The sequence below is a fragment of the Sitophilus oryzae genome, unplaced genomic scaffold (genome assembly GCF_002938485.1).
Source record: "Sitophilus oryzae breed Bouriz unplaced genomic scaffold, Soryzae_2.0 scaffold_882_pilon_pilon, whole genome shotgun sequence".
In the NCBI taxonomy this organism is placed as follows: Eukaryota; Metazoa; Arthropoda; class Insecta; order Coleoptera; family Curculionidae; genus Sitophilus; species Sitophilus oryzae.
In genome coordinates this window covers 607,054-629,170 of record NW_022147508.1, presented here as the reverse complement: position 1 = coordinate 629,170, position 22,117 = coordinate 607,054, and the positions used below count along the sequence as shown (strand labels likewise).

The following is a 22,117-nucleotide window of genomic DNA, read 5'->3' as shown; positions in this document are numbered from 1 at the left end:
TGTAACATTTCAGCCTTTAGTTTGGTTCCTTAAGTCTTGAAAAAATATTGAAAAAAATCACTAATGATATTTGAGAGAAACACCAAGCAAATGAAAAACTATTCCAAATTTGGAACTTGGCTACATCTAAGTACCTATTGGTTGGTATTGGTAACACTGAATGCAATATTAATGGAATATGGAATATAGCAATATTTATTGTTAATTCTTCATTTTTACATACTACATAGAAACACGTTTATGAAACTGTTTAAAACAATCGAGCGGATGCATATTAACATTACATATGCCGCAACCGAATGTAGTATTTTTTTACACACTTTACAGTACGTCTGTCCGTTCTGTAGCTACGGGGTATCCGTGAGGGAGGAAACGATATTCTCTCGATGTTTTTCGTAAAAAATTAGACGACGCGTCCCATCAATAGAAATTCGACAAATTTGCAAGTAGCCCATAAAATGAGTGGGCGGAGCGATTTGCGGTGACGTACTCGGCAAGTCGACGTATAAAATATATTGCTGTTTATTTAAATGTTTTTGTCCGCATTCCTTTCATAGACACAGATCCAGCAGACGTACTTTACATCTATTCTGCTTTACGCTATTTGGGAAATTCAGAACCGACAAATTACGAGAAACAGCATCTTGAACATTTCGAAATAATATAGTTGAACTGGCTCTTCCTTGTTTGCTCCCTTACCCGTCTCTCGGTGGCTTAGAAGTAAATATGATGACACAATGTATCTGATAAATCCTAATAAGTCAAGGCTCTCATGGGAAACAAAGTTAAACACTTCGTCGGGGACTCTAGCAATTTCTTGATTTGTAGGTTCTGGCAAGTCTTCCCTATACCGCGTTTCTTGAGCAGATAGCACATTTGCTTTCTTTCCTTTCTTGCTGGCCGGTGGCTTGGTAGTGTCTTCACTTTCTCCTGGCAAGTCTTCTGCCTTCAATATTGCTTGCTGTTGTGTATTTGCCGCTGAGAGCTTCCTTCTTTTACTTCTTTTTACGTAGTTTATCAAAGGCTCATCTTCGTCACTACTATATGTAGCTAATTCCTGATATAGTTCACAGCGAATATGTGAGATAAGAGTTGCTTCAGCTGGAGCACCTAATATTTTCCCAGAACTTTTCAGAAAAATCTGCATTTTTTTCGCCTTAATCTGATAATTCAGAGTCACCATCTGAATCTTCTCTGGGCGGGTTTCTATATATATATTGGCTGAATCGAAGCGTTCGTCGTTTAGTTTATCCAGTAGCCTGTTCAGACTGCCAGAAGAAGTATATTTTTTCCCATAAAATATTTTACAATCCATAACCTAAAATGAAAAGTACAATGCAATAGAGGTAACCATGTTCCATTATTGGAACATAATAAAAAGGGAGATTGAGAGATATAAATAATAACACAATATTTATTCTGTTTACACTTACTCGTGGTATAGATGTGAATACTCCTTTACACCACAATGAAACCAAATATTTAATGACACGCTGCACGGTATCCAGCTATGAAAATTTAGTATTAGCGTCCTTGTAGAAATTTCAGTTTTCCTATTAAGGTGCGTATTCATTATCCGAACGAACGAACAAACGAATGAAAGTGCGGTATATTTAGACGGGGACCGAACGCATGCGGCCGTTCGTTCGTTCGTTCGCTCGACCATCCGTTTCAAGTCGGTACATCAAAGGCGTTCGCCAACAAATGCCACCGGTCTTCTCGTGCGGTCCTATCGTGCGGTCCCCGTCCATACCACTAGCGAACATTCGTTCGTTCGTTCGTTCGTTCGTGCGGGTAATGAATACGCACCTTTATGTGCTGCTGCAAGCTAACCTCAAAAATTCATGATCAACATGTGTTTTGGTTGTCCCTGGATATACGTTATAATAGAAATGTTAATACGACTGACTCCTAGTATACAGTAGCAAAAACAAGATATGTTCCAATTTTTGAACATGGCTTCAAATGGGTTCGCAATTTCTAGCTAAATTATTTGACTTTTTAGTATCTTTTCATCGGTCAATTATACGAAGGAACACAAAATGTTGTTATTTTGGTGAAAGTTTGGAACACAAGGAATTTGAAAAGACTTTTATTATTTAGATACATCTCTTCCCGATACTTTATTTTTTGGTTCATGTAGATATGTTTATTTTTTTTAGATATTTGCTTACGAAGAAGACACTAACATTTTTTCGTAATTTTAACCTTAAAACCGTGTCTTTGCTTTTGGTCCCAGTCAACAGACCTATGAAATAGTGTTTATGATTTATGTAATGCCACTGTTATTGAAAAATCATATTATTATTGTCTATTGGCTGTTGGGCAGTTACTCTAGCCGAGATGGTGTCCAGAAGTTGTATCAACTATAGTTGCTTTAATTGAAGGATGATAGAGATAGATAAAATTATGTCGGTAACACATTTATGTGTACACGAAAGTACAGTGCAGTCGCTTCCTCGAGACAAGTTCATATGCTAGATGTCCAGGAATCTTCGTATGAGAACTTCGAATCGAGACGATCGACTTCTAAGTTTATCGCTAAGAAACCGCTGTTTGCCAGCTTTTCAAATTTATAATGAATGACATCTAAGGAACGTACATGAGTGAACGGACTGTAAGAAGACGATTAAACAAGCAAATCTTATGTCAAGAAGGCCTGCTTCGGGACCACAAATTACTAGATCTCTTGACTATTACTAGTCTATTACCATATTCTCTGGTCCTATTCAAGTATTGTATTTTGATTTACTTTTTACTTATACTATTTCGAAAGAAAAACATCCACGTCTGTTTTTCACGTAGTCGTCATATTTCCAGAAGAATTTATTCTTAAACTTTTCATAGGATATAGGATCTTACAAAGAAAGTTTTTAAAATATATTTTGACCAACTAATGGTGTCAATTCAAACATGATCTGCGTTAATTTTAATGCTCAAATAGTTAAATTACAGCGTTAATTTTTACGCTCAAATAGTTAAATTAACAATGTAACTATAAAAAATATAGAATATTATCAAAAAGTTTGATCAAGGTTGCTTTGTTCATGAGAGATTAACAGTTCTTAAAGGAAATTTCATTAGATTTTTTAATTGTAAATGTCAAAACCCACTTTATAGACTTGCTAAAATTAAAAAAAAAATGTTTTTAATATTATAAGTATTGTCTATTTAGAATAAGGCCAGTTACCGTTACCGTTAACTGTATTCATTTATGCGATATCTCATTATTTTTTTCATGACATTCGTTTAGAGTTAAAGACTTTTAATACATTCTAAAATATATTGCCTCGATTTTTGGGTTAGCACATTTAGTCTCGGGAATGAATTATTGTTAGGTTATCTAATGTTTTTTCCGTTAATTTTTAGTGACGAAATTACTACATCTTAAATTAGTTAGATGTCATAATTTAAGTTTATTAGTATTCAAAGTTTACTCAGTGTTCGACCTATTTTTTTAACTGATATACCTACATTATGTTATTACATTTGAAATTTACCAAATATTAGAATAAGACTTCATATGGTCTTCGCGAATTTTTATGTTAATGAAATATCGTATTGTTGTCATTAAATTATTTATCAGACTAGAATAAATAGTTAGCGAGAACAAACTTAGAGAATTATACAACTTAGTTTATGGTTAGTTATAGGTCTCAAAATAGAAACATTTTTTGTTCATATAATAATATGTATACGATTGTTTAGTTAGCATTATTAAGGTTTCACTGAGTGCAGCGTCAAAAAGAAATGGTACCTATTAGAATAGGTCTGAAGAAGAGCAATTAAGACAATTGTACAGATATACATAGTATTTTTCATTATTATTGTAATTATAAAAACACATACAGGCTAGAAAGTTACATATGGTTAGAAAGAGTTATGAACCGGTGAGAAGTTCAGTGTATTTTTCTGGCGTTATAACTCGATGACAATCTGAACATTTCTGAACCTCCTAATCTTTACGATGTCAGAAAACGCCATTTTTCCGCCCTTCAGCCATTTTTCTTCCCAATGGTTCCGAATATTTATCGATTTAATATTTTCATTTAAAACGTCTTTATATCGCTCGCTGCCTTTCGACGACCTTTAGCTAACTCTCCGAACAGTGCATATTTTGGCAAACGATTATCCGGCATTCGTATAACATATTTGTCCAGTCCATTAGAAATGTGCTTTGTGCATTAATATCATAATATCGGTAACACTTTTACAGTTTGATCTTTTGCAGAACTTGAACATTAAATACCTTGTATGATCTGTCGCAAATGCTTTTGTTGAAGAGAGGAGCTTTAATAAAGCCTTCTGTAGAGACTAAACCGTAAGCGACAGTATTCTTCATCACTATCGACGCTATTTAGACATTTACAGAATTGATTATTACCAGAGTTCCACCCCAGGTTTCTTTGAATGTAGTAGACAATGATTACAATTATAACTAATGTATGCCAGGGCGGCAATTATAGCAGCTTTAGACAACCGTCTTGGTGGCAATAGAGACGTCATGACTGTCAAAAACTCTTGTCCTTAGTTTCCAGAAAGAACCAGTAGCTCTATTTATATAGTGTTATATTTCTTCATCGATGTTTCCTTTTGAATTAACAAAGCTACCTATAGATAATTGAAATGTTCTACATTTACTAAGATGTTCTCCTGGATGTAGACTTCAGTCGGTTCTAGTATGTCTAGGGTTGTCATAATCTATATTTTATTAATATTTATTTTGAGACCTAAAGCCTGATATATCCACTCGTAGGTTTCAAAAATTATTGTCTGTAACTTTTTTGCCGTTAAAGATCCGCAATCATCAGAATTTGGAACAAAAACAGTTTAGAACGTTTTATTGATTATAGATGAGAGGAGAGACAAATAATTGACACGGCACACTCTCATTTACGCAAGGTTCATTGCTTATTACATTATTTTAGAATATTAACAATAAAACTGAAAGAAAGTAATTGCTACTGTATTTTGCGTTCAGGTTTAAGCATAAACTGAAAAAAGCACTTGGACTATATAACGAGTTTATAGATGCTAGATAAGATGCTTTATAATTTAATGTTTTGTGTAGAAATCATTATTCAGTAACGTATTAAGAGAATCTCCTAATTGTAATAAACTATATTTATTATTATTTAATGGTTAATGATTTCCGGTATTTCCTACTACATCTCTTTCAAAATACAACATAAGACAACTTACATAATTCTGTGCCAACATGTTCCTAATTTACTTCTCGAATTAGAGATGTAAAATATGAAGACTAGATATTTTTATGTGACTGGTTTTATTTATCGTTCCTGTTTTCTTCTAATCTGAACATCCATAAACCACTCATCAAGTGTGTTCCCAACGGAGCCTTACATTCATATCTGAAAATATTATCGTATTAAAAGCCTATCTTCCTATACGAAATACATTCATCTCGCAACTAGCTGGCGTCGTCAACCATGTTCATTTATTTATGTATTATCAGATGACGGTTTCTGTTGGCGATGGGTCGAAGTTCGTAACTAGCCTCCGCCTCTGGATCTCCGTTGATCGCTTCCCTGTGTATATCGTACAATGTGCTGTACTGTTCTTATGCAGTCGTTTCTGTATATCAGTCGACTCCAGCCAGTCCAACGGCCGCGTCAGCCGAATAAACAAATGCCGTACAATCGCGGGCGGCTGCCTCTGCCTGCTCAGCGTGACGTTCGCATCGTCGTCGTTTTTTTTTCGTGTTGCAGCAGCGGCCTCTTTGTGATTTAGTGTAGTGCTTGTTATATTGGAAGGTTTTTCGGCTGTCTATCCCCATAAGCAGTGTGGAATTTTGTCAAAATGGCTTGGATCAGAAGAGCTTCCGACCCAGTAAAGTTCGCCAACAAGATGCAGGCTTGGGAATGTAAAAACGACGATTGCAGCGGGTCTATTTGTTCTGATGATTCGGTGGGTTGAAAGTTAGTTAATAAGTTGTGACAGTTATTATACCATCTTTGTCATACTTTGTTGCCACTTACGTAATAAAATTAAGTAGATTTACTTAATAATGTTAAGTTATGTTGTAAATGTTTCATATGATAAAAGGCAAACTAATAATGATGCATATGACGTCTCCATTATTCTGTCATCATCCATGAAAATTTTAATTGTTAAGCCATTAATGGTGTTCCTTTATCTATAATATCTTGAAATTTGGAACATAGCAAAACATTTATTCAGTTATATTAGTTTAAGAGATCAGTTTAAAATGTAACTTCTTTACAGTTGTATATATACAAAGTTTAAAGACAGTTTTCTTCGAGTAAATTGTTAATCTAGTATAAAAATCTAGTATACGTAATGAAACTAATAAAGATAATACTTAACAATAAGCACAAACAAAGTTTTTACTTGCACAAATTGATCTTATACACGAAAACGTTTTAATATTCTAGACGTACGTTCTGCTTCTAACTATTTAGCTTCATCAGCATCATGATTATCAAACTAATCAGTTTCATAGTTTCAGATCATTAATACTGAATCTTTTTTGCTACTGGTACTTTTATACCTACCAGTAATACGTGCTGCAACAGTTTAACACTATTCCAATAAATTAGACGAAATAGAAACTGTGTGACGTTTCAAATAATACCAGGTAATACTTTTTTGTTAAACCCAAATTAAACCTTTTTTGCCGTTTTTTTTTACTCTTTTCCTCGCTAATTTCAAATCGGAGTCATTAGTGGAACTTTAGGTCTAGAATACCGATATCGTACTGAAAATATTTCCACCATTATCTTTGAAAGCATCATGTTTTGAATCCCAGATGAAGTGATGTGATTGAAGTTTGAAGTTGTAGTTCAGTTTTAAAGCCAGTGTGTAGTTAAAACCTTCAGTCTCGTAGTCACATATAAAACCTTACATGAGAACAAAAAAATTACAAAAAAGGATAATACTCTCACAAAAGCCAATGTGGGGACTGGGTTCCAGCACAAAGGATTATCGAAATCAATGAATTAGCTGATTCTATTGCCAAAATAGACCTAACCTGATTCTGTACGTACCCAAACTTTACATTCCCATAGAAAAGTCACTTGAAGGATGAAATCCATAATTTGGAAAGCGGCCAACACTCGGCCCAAGTGATATCTTACTTAAGAAGCTAGATCAAAAACAAACCTGTCAGTTTTTGTTTATCATGCTCAACAAAAATGCCCATGCTTTACAAAAGGGCCCAGGGGAAAAACATGATAAGCACCATTTTACTAATTTTACAGGAGAGCCCTGGACGGCTGGTGGTTATCAGGTTCTTACCCTGTATGTATATTTTTACTAGGCATATATCATAGGATTTAACAGTTTATAACCCTGAGTTTATACATTTTATAGGGACCAAATAGACATACTATAATATAAAGTCCTAAAATTAAGAAATTGGCGCTTATCATGTTTTTCCTCTGGACCCTTCAAATGATTTAGAATATTTTACAGGTATTCTAGAAAAGATGGCTATCACCAAGTGGTGATAGATATCAATATCGCGAGGACACAGTGGAAACAATGAAGCATCCTTTAAGTGTGCATTCGGTACAATTATGCAAGTTTTCTACATCTTAAAAGGGTAAACACAACCCACAATGGAGACCCATAAAACGGATCTTCAGAAAATATTAAGATCAGAGTCTCACAAATATTAAAAATAGCAGGGTGCAAAGATTTAAATCTTTAAACTTGATTTAAATCAAGATATAAATCGTGGTTTAAATCAACGGATTTTTTTATTTTAATCATGGAATTAAATATAAAAATCAACTTGTTTAAAAACTCATAATAAATCGCAAAATAACTGTAAAAGTTTTAAAAACTTTTTCGATAAAGCTATAAAAGTATTTCTATAACAAGTATATCCTATATCTTTTAACCAAATAAAAAGTTACACTTGCTGTTCTAATGTTTAAATACTTTTAATAAATTGAAAAATAATTAAATTAAATAAGTCAAAGATATAACACATATACCTGCTTTTCATCTAAACGGAAAATACTTTTAATAAATTGAAAAATAATTAAATTAAATAAGTCAAAGATATAACACATATACCTGCTTTTCATCTAAACGGAAATTAAAACTACTTTGGGTGCACGTCATCAATGACATGTTGCGTCGTCTTATTGAGTTTGCTGGTGGTCGTATTATGATGTGCAACCAAAGTTATTTTAATTTTCCCATATTAAAATGTTGGACCGATTTTTGAAGTAATTTCGTGTGAGTTCATTAGATTTCTAAACGAAATTTATTTTGATGAAGTGATAGAAATCCGGTATTCGAATACATTTCATTCGCGAACTCTAGTGCAGAACTAGTTTCTTCTGGTGTTAGGTTATATTTTTATTCCAGAGTATCTACAATCACTGTCAAAAATATGCTGTCGATGCTATTTTATATCTTTTTTGAAACAGCTGTATGTTGATTAAGCTAACTTCTTGTTTCTCCAATTTATTTTTTAGTTCTATCCAAATTGCTACCGCATAACTTCTACCGATATTTTGTTTTGCAATAAGTACTTGCACTTTGAAGATTAGATGGTACTAATTTTATTCTCAATTTAAGACAGTCACGACTATTTCCAAACAAAATCCCTTTGAACTAAGCGGGCGACTTTTTAGCGGAAATAAAGATATTGACAAAGTTTAAAGAATAAAATATATCGGTGACCGATGTGGAAAAACGACAACGCGGCGTATAAATGTTAATATTATTGATATCGGGTAGAATTACAAAGATTTCGCAATTTAGGATTGGACTTTAACTGGAAATAAGTCGTTAATTAGTTGGAAACCCGATTTAAATAGAAAATTGATTAAAATAAAAAAGAGTCTGATTGAAAAAAAATCAATATTGCATCTCTACATTATTGCTCTGTATTTGAGTCGTTTTGGACGCACTGTGAAAATATCACTTCAATTTTACATCTTCATGATTTTTTAGTTATTTTGCATTGATGTGATGGGTATAACGGAGCCTTGTAAAAATCAGTTCTCAATAATCTATACACACTCAGATCTAATTATAATATGCAGTAAAATATGTACATCTTTTTCCATATAATTTTTGAACGCTTATTTGAAATAAACGTTCATAAACTTTATCGTCCTTGAACCGTCTAGTTGTTTTGTAATTACGTTAGAACAATGATCTAATTTATACGATAGGCGCTGTTAAAACCGACTGTCTATCTCTCTCTCTGTTTTTATTTGCAGCAGGAATGCTTAACAGGAAATGAGGCGTCACGACACCACGGCGGAAAGCGAAATTTTCTGACCCCGACCCAATTTTTTCCTCGACCTATTTTTTCTCGTATTCTTCCTTCGATGTTCACTTTTCTCTTTTGTTTTTACCACGTCACTTGTGTACATTATAGATTTCGGGTATAGCGTGCGGTTTTCGTGAGAAATATGGCTTAAAAATAACAACGGGTTTGTTTTGGGAAATGTTCGTTAAATATAAACGAAAGTGTATTTTTAGCGATTATGTACTTGTATAAATCTATGAAATAGATATGCAATGATATGGTTATTTCATAATTATTAGATTTCTTTAACCTGTATGTTGAAACAAAACGTTAGGTTGGCTGGTTTGATGAAGTGGCGAGTGCGATCGCTTGTCAAACTCCAATTAGCAGAATTGCCGTTTTGATACCACTCAGTCTGAGACCCTATCCCTAGGGATGGAAAAGTTGGACTGTTAACTGTTTATGTCCATTCTACAGTTTATATTCCTAACTGTTTATAACCACTAGAACCCGTAGAGGTAGAGGTCCATCCTTCAGAATCAGAACCAGATGATACATCAAATAGATCTGATTTGGAAATAGAAACTGACGAAGACAGTACTACTACTACTATAATACCCTATGAAGATGGGAGCAGCTCGGGGCCTGAAAGTATTCCGGAATAGAATAATTCAGTTATTTATGTTTTTCGTTTTAATTTATATTTCGTGCTTTTTTGTTTTTTTTCATAGTCATAGTTCATAGTTTAAGTACAAAGTACAAATGTTACCAAATGATTTTTGTTATGTGTTATGTTTATGACTTTTATGAGTTATGTATTGTTTATTAAAAATATAACAACTAATATTATGTTTGGTTTGGCATTGTTTTTTTTTTCACTTACATGTTGGTATCAAATGTCTATCTACATAATGTATTCCTTTATTATATCAACAAAAAGTATGTAAAATTGTAAAATTTCCCAAAATTTGATAAATTTCCGAAAGTTTCGGAAATTTCCTACAACAATCAAAAATTTCTGAAATATTAACATCACTAATCTTGGATCCGTCAGTAAATAGTGCAATATCAAATTCCTCCAGTAGTTCTTCATCCAGTCTCCCACTCCTTTCTGGTTGGAGTTCTCACTAGAAAATTCTTGCCACGTTCCAACATCGGTGTCAGATAGTCTGATGGTCTAGCAATAATATCCTTCGGTAAAACAAAACGATAAATTTTCATCTGATGGTAAGCTATTACTACTATCCGAGCTACTATCAGAAGAGCACTTATTCTTTTGGTATAGTTATATTATTCTTTATATTATATTTATCAACAACACTGGATATAAATTACTGTTGTACAATGAATATATTACATTATTATTTTCCGATTTATGCAGATTTGGTCATAGAAGCATGGTCTGGATGTTAACGTGTATGACAGGGATGGAGACAGCTTAATGGAAATATATTTCAAATATATTTTAAATAATATACTTATTTATAAAGCGCTTGCTTTATAATAAGTATCTAACTTATAATACTTGCTCTTATAGATATAGTTTACCCCATACCTAACAACATGATTCAACATTGGTATCTTATACTGAGATATATTGCATTCATTTCTCATTTCTATTAACAAATGAACGTCAGAATATTCGAAAGGAAATTATCGAAAATTTTTTCCTCATATCCTTATAACCAGAAAACAAAGCTTTCAAAATGACAACAGAAATACTGCCGCAAACAACAGGTAAATTGCATTGGCGGATTTCTCGCATTTCGTATCCTTCAGCGATTTCAGTCATTTGGCAACAGTGCAAGTGGAACAAAACGAAATTTGTGTCGAAAAGAACAGTGGCGTGCAAAATCTCAATTATTTTCATTGATACATTTTTGCGATCTGTGTCACTAAAGTCGTGTACACAGAAATAAATGTTTCTTCCCGGAAAAACAGATTTCCTCTTTCGAAATGTGCTAAAATTGTATTAAATAAATAAAAAATTAGGGCTTGTTTGTGGGCACTACACTCACTATTTTTGGTGTTGTTTACATTATTTGTGGGACATGGTGTACTTACACCGAGTTGTACACTATATTATGCTCTCCCACTGGATTTCTGTCTTTTTAACTCTTTTACTATGTCATTGAAAAAAAAGGCGTCAGGTTTGTTTTGAAAGTGACGATCTTTTGAAAGTGAAGATATTTATCATATAATTTTAATGTTGCCGGTAAAATGTTACGCCGGTGAGTGTCTTCGAGTCGATACTATAACCCTGCTTGCTCCTACAACTGCGTACAGAACACGACACCATGGTTTTTAATGTTTTTGTAAGAAAACACTGGAAAACTAGAAAATATTCATATTATCGATGAAAACCATTAAATTTCGGGAAAAAATTACAAATGACACAAATGATAAAAAACATCCTCTCCAATATGGCTGACTGGTCCACTGCTGTAGCGCCCCCTCTCTCATTCCTCCGTGATTAATAAAAAGATTGAACAACAAAAGAACTGCAAAGAAGCATGGAATCCAAGAGAATTCTGCATTGCTTTCCATTATTTGTCATTTGCATTGCTTTTCATTTGCATCCCAAACCTGAATGCGAAATTATAATAGTTCACTCAAGAGTGTTTTAAGGAAAACAAAACCTGAAAACACCTACAATAGATCAGCGCTGCTGTATTTGCAGAATTCCATGCGAGTGTGAAGCAACTTACCATCGGGGAGATCAAAAGATTTTTACAAATACGTGTCTCGGAAAATTAGAAAAATGTAGCAACAGGTGACATCTTAAACTTCTTAACGCAAGACATGTTTAGACCAACCGGCAGACGATACAGTAGCTAAAAACAAAAAATAATTATTAGGGAAGATCATTGGTTAAAAGAAAATTCAAGGTGACGTATTTGCAGAAGTATCCACTAAGCTTTAGTCTTCTCAGCCCAGCAATGACACCAAGAACATATGGAAGCTCCCTCTTCATCGGCCATGAAGGAGTAACGCTACGATGATTTTATGATGTGTGAATGAGCGGCCAATTCATTTAACGTGGTTCAATGAACACTGAGCACGACTAGTATTGAAGCAATATATTTATATATCATATATTTAGCATTTGCTTGATAATGACTGGTGAAGCATACAAGTCGATCCATTGGGAAAAATTTGAAAATTATAGATAATGCCAGCCCAAGAATACCTATATATTATTTCGAACTGGTCTATAATATAGTAAGATAATTTCTTACACCCAACAGGGGGATTAATTTTAGACCTCCGTGTTATTTGGATCGTATATTATCAGATACTTCGGAGTATTAGTAGATTCATAATTAATACTGAGATTAAAGGATTTTCGATAATTAATAGCATTTGGGATCGATAAGGATTATTTTTTTTCATAAATATTTTAAACACTTTAAGAAGACTTTAGACGGTTAATTTTGATTTATTGGTTTATAACACGATGGTATTAAGTGCTTTCTTTTATTTGCATTGATTACTGTATGGTTCATTTTTGTACGCATTAATTTAGTAAACTGGTGGACTAAGAATGGATTTACCTATTTAACTATTCATAAATAAAACAACTTTTAAATAATTATGAAATGGTATCGGAAATTGTTTTTGCAATCTAACTGGGCTATACAGTATGCTTATTCACAAAAAACGGCCTCATATAGGCTTTGACATGACAATTAATTTTCGAATTAACAGCGATCTTCATTTCCAAGACGGCTCTTGACGTCGTTTAGTTATTCGATAATATTTCTGGTATCGATCATTCATGTTACTGCAGAATCAGCATATAGGTATATCCTAGTGATGCAACGCATTACATATTTTTAGTTTGGTAATTTCTAATTGAGTATTTATAATACCAAACCAATACCAAATATTTAAATGAACAGTGATTACAGTTAATACAATTTACAGTTGATATAGTTGTAAGACTATATTGTTTTGGCATAGGTAAAGGTTTTGTAATATTATAAGAAATTTATATTTCTTTCTTTAATCTACATAATGTTATTTACATTTTATATAATTTTTCAATGTCAATATAGGCAAATTTTTCGCATAAATATTGTGAAAGCGAATACAAATATCAAAAAATATGGGAACATTGGCGATTGTGAATGCGAATGTTCTTTAGATCATTAATATACCGGGTGGTGCATCGTCGTTGGAAACATAAGGAAATTCCATGCATATATTGGCTCCCCTATTAATTTTACAGCTAACTCGTAAATACGGTTTATAAAGGTCTGCGTATGCTAAATACACATGTCAAATTTGAACAATTTTGGACAAGCCGATTTTAAGTAATTTAAGAAAAAGTGCATCTATTTCTAAGTTAAAAATGAACAGGTAAACAATGCTAAACCAGGCAAATGCCACCGTACCTTAAGTATATCCTATATTATTATACCGTACCATCCTATAATTTTATCAATGTCAAATTGCAATTTCTAAACGTTAGCCCACGGCCACACAGAAAGCGATCTTTGCGTTTTTTGCGTCAAGCGTCTTTTGCGACTAAAACAAAATAACAGGATTATAATATAGGAGTGGCCCGACCAAAAGCGTGTAGCGTTCGGCGTGTCCCGCAAAAGACGCAAATGAAAACAAATCAGCCGATTTTGGTGTTCTCGTTGCCATACGAATCGTGTTCTGGATACGCGTTGAGCACTTATTGGCAACATCACAATTTCTAATGTAGCTAATGGTCAAAAGTTGATAACTGACGGATGTAACAATGAAAAATGTCGTTACGTAAATTTCATAACCTATTGTTGAGTTATGTCAAGCTATTTTTCTATGGATATGTCATTATTCTTATTATACGAGGTAAGTGTTAAAGACGCTTCTCAGCATTTTCGATGTTTTGAACAATATTTATAGCTGCCAAGTCGTAAATTATCAATTACTTATTGAGGAATTTATAGAAGAAGTAGTAATTTTCACTAAAGAGCAAGATAACGCACAAATCGCATTTTTTTTCGCAAAACGATCCTTTAAGGCAACCGTTTTCAAAAAGCGCTCAGCGCAATCAGTAAAGACGCTAAGCGCGTCAGACGAGAATACCGAAATCGTTAATTAAGTGCGCGCTCAGCGAAAATTAACGTCATATACGCTGAGCGTCTAAAAGCGCTTAGCGTTTTCAAAGTTACAGAATACGGACCCAGTTTGTTTCCTGTAGCGTCTTTAACGATTTCTAAGATGAAACCCCGTCATAGACGGACGCATTATTTAATAATACAATAAAAATAAATTAAATAGAATGCATTTTTTTCATTTTAGGGAATTATCTAAAAATATTTTTATAGAGGCGTATAAATGGCAAATGATAATAAGCATTATTACGCACACTACTGGTACTAGCAGTAGATTGCGTTTGTCGTCGAATATCCAGCTCGTTCAACGATCGATCCGAGTATATCTTTCATCTTCTTCTTTTCAGCGCTTACCGCGCCGATATCGCCTATCTTTCTCAGAGGTTTGATTGTTGAACGGGCCGAGAATTCGAAGAGATTTTTCGTTACTAATCCACAGTTTGATAGAAACTGGAGACCTGCCGCTTCTTTTGCGTGTTTTTAATGGAAACAGATCGAAATAAAAGCTTCAAACGGTATCGCCAAAAGTGCTTCAGACGCAAAAAAGCAAAAATCGTTTTCTGTGTGGCCATGGGCTTCGGCTTTTACCTAGTTTTAAATTACAAAAATACATTTTAGTGACATTAAAGATAGGTACTAGAGTAGTATAGTAGTGTAAACAGCACAACAAACATTTAACAATGATAAAATCATAGGTTAAGGTATGATGACATTTTCCTGGTTTTGCTTTGTTACTTGTCCAGTTTTAATTTAAAAATAGATGCAATTTTTCTTAAATGACTTAAAATCGGCTTGTCCATAATTGGACATGTGTATTCAGCGTAGGCCAACCTTTAAAACACCTATTTATGACTCAGCTCTAAAATTAATAGGGGAGCCAATATTTGAACAGTTCAAAATTTGCATGGGGTTTTCTTTTTCCAGCGACGGTGCACCACCCGGTATTATATTCCTGAAACAGAAATTTAAACAACAAAAAAATATTTTTGTGAATTATAAGTCTTTTTGAACTAATTATTTCGTAGTAAATACTGGAAATATTTTGTTTGTATTACTTCAATAAAAATAAAAAATATATACTCTGTTTTTTTCTCAGGTAAGATTTCGACAGACGATGACAGAAGAATAGCAGATGACGTCCCATACCAATCTATTTATTTTACTAAAAAAAGTTTCTAATAATTTTTAAGTTGACTATGGATGGGTTTAAATATAAATCCGTCATGCGTCGTTTCTTGTTGTTTTTAACCAGTTTTATTGGTTTATATCAAAAATGACAGATCGTATTTCAATTTTATTGGTTTGACGGAACGATGAACGACAAACGGACGCCGATGCGTATGAACTCGCCTTTAGATTTTTGATTGTGTTATTATTAATAAAATAATTTGTCTTATTTATGTTGTTTTATTTATTCCTGTGGAATATTACAAATTTGTATTTGTACATAAGTTATATTGATAAATATAATCATAAATGCGGGAAGTTTTATAAAGCTTGAAAGTAAGAAATAGTTCTTATTTATATTTTTTTGGTATGCCGTGTCTTTTTCTTGTTTGTTTTGTATTAACACATACCGTTTTTTGTACCCGTTTTTTATTAAATAAAATAACTCGATTACATTTTTTCAGTTTTATAGTTTTTTTTTCACAATATTTTGAAGTAATCACTTGTCAGTCAAATTTTAAATATATTAATTTCCTGCCAAAGTTTCCTGCTATGCGTTCCAGTTGTAAGTTGTACCAACTTATTTCTTTGTAAAATAAAATAAACTACTTTGAAATTAAAATGACAGACACATCTGTCACTGTCAAGGATCTTCTCGTTGGATAGACTATAGTATTGCAAAATGTATATTTTTAGGAAATTAAAATGAAGAAAATGACGAAACAAAAAAGTTTCTAAACTAATTATTAAGTATTGGAATATAATTACTGGGAATATTAATTTTGGCAGTCGTATTAGGGAATATTGTTTATATCCACGCCACTGAAAATAAAAAGACTCGAAAACAATTACTCTTGATGAAAAAACATAATTCGACCTCGAGATAAACCTCTTTTATCTTTCCATTGCGCATTTTACCACGGACAAATGATTCCGCGGAAAAAAAATGCATTTCGAATTCCGAGATTGGTCATCATTGTTTTTCCACACTGGCACTCACACAAGTCAGTTACATGCTAATAATTTATCAGCCGGCTAAAAGAAATCTTTTGAGTATTGTACCTTTATGTGCATTAATGCAGTAGTCATGTAACTCTGATACATTAATTATACCTTACATTTTGATGTTATCTTTACAAGAAATTATTCCATTATTTAACTGCATCGTGTGCATTCAGTTTATCAAACACGTACCTGTCTTGTTTGACTAGAGTTTTGTATGGAGATTATTTTTCTATTTGCTTTGATAATAATAATAACTTCGACTCCCTGGTTCGTACTGAACTTCTAAGTTTCTTTAAATCAGGATAATTAAATATTACCTTGGTAATGGGGAAACAAATATTTACTTATTTTTAAGAAAAAAATGCTCAACTTGTAGATTGTACTTATAATCATCTGCTGATGATGCTAACATGGTTAGCGAAACGCGCGTCCAGTGTAAAAGTAAAAGTGTTTTGGTGTATTGTGGTGATTTAGTGTTTTTATTTTGCTGCCAAAAGACACTAACTTACTTTTTATTACTTCCGAGAAAAATGCGTCTAAAAATGAATTGCATTGCATAAAGATGTTATAGTTAGTAACTATTCGGTATTAAAATAAAATATAAATAGCCAGAAATCGTAGTTAATGACTTTTGCAATCGATTCTCCGCTTCAAAACATAGTTAGTGATTGAATTTGGTTGTTCGGAAAAATGTTAGTTAGTGACTTTTGGCAGCAATAGGACAATATACAACCTTCATTAAAAAAATTATTACAAATACAAAAATGTTCTGAAATCAAAACTATATTACGTATTTACTTTAGATGGTCTATACTTACTTTGCTATGAATATCGTAATCTTAAATCATACAGGATGTTCAAAATTCTACGCCAAACTTTCTAAAATATAAAATAATATTTCTTTGTTTTTTTTTAATGGAACACTCTTTTTACTTCACTTTTTTTATTAAATGGAGAATTAAAAATGAACATTTTTTGTATTAAAAGTATTTCAAATTTTACAAGAGAAAAATCATTGGGTGAGTGTGATAAGATTTTACTGTGGAAAATGCCAAATGAAATATAAAACCAGGAATATCTGTGAAACCGTTAAAAATGCTGAAATACGCTAAATACTAAAAATTCATATCATATTTAATAATAATTCATAATTTAGTAAATAATCATATTTATAGCAAAAGTATATACTTACAGGACAGTTCTTGTATTTTTAATATTTTTTTTAAGGAAGGCTATCTATACAGGGTGCTACAAATTCGAGGTACGAGCATTAGTATCTCAGTAACCGTAATAGATACGATCATGGTTAAATTGGGCATAGTTGCGCCCTTAGGATGTTCACCAAGATGCAGTCAAAAAAGTTTTAAAAATTTCAAGGATTCCTGAGTTTTTTGGAAAAAACGGATTTTTTTGAAAATCAGTTTTAATTTTTACTGTCGTTACTTTTTAGAAAATCAAAAAGCTAATTGCACATTCTCATAGTCACTTTATTAGAGCTATCTGGTGGTATTTTTAGATTTTCAAATTAGCTGATAATTTGTTGTTTTCAGAGGCCAACTTAATTTTTTTAAATACGGACCAGCATTGTTTATTTCAGGTTTTGAAAGAACTCGGTCTCCTGAGTATAATGATATGCCACACTTGATACTTTTTTTTTGTTTTGGGTAAGTACCTTAACAATAACAAAACTATTTAATTGTTATTTAAAATAATTTCAAATCCGGCTCTGGTTTTTTAATTTATTTAATCTGATTAAATTCATCACAACAATATTGATCAGCGCTAATTAACAATGAATAAGAAAAATCAATGAAAATTGTTTTGGACATTTGAAATCAATACATTTCAACATTAAGAGTACAAACACAATTAACGAGTTATAAAAAACAATTAAAGAGTACAAAATGCATTCGGAAGTATAAGAAAAAGATCTGTTCTAATAGTTATAAATAAGATTGAACGAAAAACAAATGTGTGCATTATGGAGGGTGGTAACCCAGAGCATTAGAAACTAGTTTGTAGAAGTTGATTTATTTATAATAACTACGATTAATATTATGCATATTATTATATGGTACACTGAGATTTCAAATTCACAATAAAAAAAGTTAAAAATAATAGATGTCTTTAAATTGCTGATCTGGATATTAATTATTTGAATCTTTCAATTGGCGTGATTTTCCTTATTCAATGTTAATTAGCGCTGATCAATATTGTTATGCTGAATCTAATCAGATTAAATAAATTAAAAACCCAGAGTCGGACTTCAAATTATTTTAAATAACAGTTAAATCGTTTTGTTACTGTTAAGGTACCCAAAAAAAATATCAAGTGCGGAATATCATTGTACTCAGTAGACCGAGTTCTTTCAAAACCTGAAATAAAAAATGCAGGTCCGTATTTAAAAAAAATTATGTTGGCCTCTGTATCTCACAAATTATCAGCTAATTTGAAAATCTAAAAATACCATCAGATAACCCTAATAAAATAGCTATGAGAATGGGCAATTAGTTTTTTGATTTTCTAAAAAGTAACGACAGGAAAAAATAAAATTGATTTTCAAAAAAATCCGGCTTTTTCCAAAAAACTCATCAATCCTTGAAATTTTTAAAACTTTCTTGATGGCATCTTGGTGAACATGGCAAGGAGGTAACTTTGCCCCAATTTAACCATCTTCGTAACTATCACAGTTTCCGAGATACCAATGCTCGTACCTCGAATTTGTAGGTCCCTGTATATATTTTTTATTAATATTATCTCTAAAACTATCGAAATATATTTACTCATACGATACTAGATTACGTAAAGTGATCAGAAAGGAAGCCAAAAATATAATAATATACAGGGTGTTCTATTTAAAAATCCATCCCGATCAACTCACACTTTTTTGAGCCACCCACCCTATAGAAGTTTAGAGCCACCCATACTTCAGGTTTACGCTTACACAAAATTCTCAATTTTTTTATTCTCGGAGCTACAGATGTTCGACGCACGAGCCCTGAATATATTTTTGGAGAAATCTTTTTAAACGACTTTCTAGGCAGATTTTCATAAATCTTTTCTTTACGAAATACGAAGAAGAAAAATTATTCAGAAAGTCATAATTTATTTGGAGACCTTTCTCCAGATAAAAGAGACAGTTTTAATTATGATAATGGGTTCGAGCCTAACCTTTTTTAATTGGGTTTAATAAAATTGTAGCGAGTTTCTTGAAATTTATATGGCGCTTATCTACTCTGCCTTCTGTCCTCTCTTTCTGCCAGCTAGTCTTTTATATTTATTTACGTTACTTTTATCTCTTTTTCCCTGGACTATAAACGTTTAAATCACGATGACGATGATATCGTCTTTGGCTTCGTGCAGAGACAAATTTGTCGTGCTGGCTTTTAATCAAACAAAAATCTTAAAAGGCAACTTATTTTTTGAACAATGTAATGATTATTATGTTATGTTTATGGTAAGGTAATATACAGGGTGTTTCAAAACAAATGCGAAAAACTTCAGGGGGTGATTCCTTGTTCAAAATAAAGGGGAGTTTGCTTCATAAACGTTGGTTCAAAAGTTAACCATTAGGGAGATATTGCGGTACAAAGATGGCGGAAAAATAATGTTCTTATTTTTTATCTTGAAAACGAAAAGAGATAGACTAATGAAATTTTATGGAAGCATTACTGTTATGAAAACACACTTTCTAGTAATTTTTTCACTTTTTTAAAACGAGTGGAAGGGGTTGAAATAAACTACCCCTATCATTCTTGTTAACGAAATTTAAAGAAAAATCTTATCAAACACATGCAAAAAAATTAATTTGGATAGTTTAGTTTGTTTAGAAACTTTTTATCTCTTGTATTTTTTTTATAAAACTCACCGATTTGAAATTAAAAAATAAAATGTAAAGCATTACATGTCAGGACTAAAAATATTTTTAGATTAAGAATCTAGTGATAATAATGATAATAATAATAATCTAGATAATAACGTATTGCAGTAGGGTAATGTCAAATAAAACAATATTAGAAACATCCTAAAGTGACAGCGGCCGACTAGATTTTTTCCAAAAAATTACAGCTGCCCACTAGATTCTTTATATAAAAATGTTTTTTGTCCTGATATGTAATGCTTTACATTTTATTTTTTAATTTCAAATCGGTGAGTTTTATCAAAAAAACACAAGAGATAAAAAAGTTTCTAAATAAACTAAACTATCAAAATTAATTTTTTTTGCATGTGTTTGAAAAGATTTTTCTTTGAATTTCATTAACAAGAATGATAGGGGTAGTTTATTTCAACCCCTTCCACTCATTTTAAAAAAGTGAAAAAAATACCAGAAAGTGTGTTTTCATAACAGTAATGCTTCCGTAAAATTTCATTAGTCTATCTCTTTTCGTTTTCAAGATAAAAAATAAAAACATTATTTTTCCGCCATCTTTGTACCGCGATATCTCCCTAATGGTTGACTTTTTTATAAAGCGAACTACCCTTTATTTTGAACAAGGAATCACCCCCTAAAGTTTTTCGCATTTGTTTTGAAACACCCTGTATGTAGAGGTAAAACTCAATTTTCATGAGAGGTGGCAACTTATGATTGTTGTAAAAGTAAAATTTATCCATTAACATACAAACTGGATAAAATTTTCTCACATTTATGTCAGCATGAGAAAAAAACAATATGGCGATATTATTATACAACTTGGTAATATTTGAGGGGTTGTTTCATCTCGTTGGAATTTGACTTTCGAAAAATCTGTTTGCCAAAAATAAGCTTTTTACGTCAAGCAGTTTAAGCAGAATCGTCGTTAAGAAATTACCCAACTTTTTGGAACACCCTGTATGATTTTTCAAAAAATTTTAAAATATGTAAAAAAACCAAATAAATTATGCTTGTTTAAGCGTTTTCCCGAAAGACTAACCGTTTTTTAAATAACAAATATTGTAATATTTGAGGGGCGTTTTCGCCCTCTTGGAATTTGAGATTTGAGAACCCCCTCCTTATCGAACCTCTACACCCCACAGTCAATCCGTTTGCCAAAAATCAGCTTTAAACGTCAAGCAGTTTAAGCAGAATCGTGATTACTCAATGGTCATATTTTATGTACAACACATAAACACCCTGTATAAATTTATAAAAAATCTTAAAATATGTAAAACAACAAAATAAAATATACGTGTTTAAGAGTTTTTCCGAAAAACTCAACGGTTTTTAAATAAAAAATATTTTAATATTTGAGGGATAGTTTCACCCCATTAGAATTCGAGTTTCGAAAAATCCCTTCTTATCGAACCTCTACACCCTAAAGTCAATCTGTTTTCTAAAAATCAGATTTTTACGTCAAGCGCTTTAAGCAGGATCGTGATTAAACAATGACCAGATTTTTCAGAACACCCTGTATACATTTTTAAAAAATCTTAAAATATGTAAAAAAAACAAAATAAAATATACGTGTTTAAGCGTTTTTTCGGAAACTTGACCGTTTTAAAATAAAAAATATTGTAATATTTGAGGGGTGGTTTCACCCTCTTGGAACTGGAATTTCGAAGAATCCCTTCTTATCGAATCTCTACACCCTAGAATCAACCTGTA

At 32.1% G+C, this 22,117-nt stretch overlaps 1 protein-coding gene across 3 annotated transcripts in view; it reads left to right on the top strand.

Moving 5' to 3' along the window:
* Positions 1–22,117, top strand: part of LOC115890539 (ras-associated and pleckstrin homology domains-containing protein 1) — a 331,325-nt gene that overhangs the window by 199,021 nt on the left and 110,187 nt on the right. Inside the window, exon 1 of one of the 3 annotated variants that reach the window (XM_030910797.1) lies at positions 5,587–5,928. The exons of the other annotated variants lie outside the window; for them this stretch is intronic. Coding sequence (XP_030766657.1) covers positions 5,821–5,928 — 108 coding nt within the window. The 5' untranslated portion in view covers positions 5,587–5,820. Of the gene's footprint in view, positions 1–5,586; positions 5,929–22,117 lie in introns of those variants that run through there. 3 annotated transcript variants of the gene reach the window in all.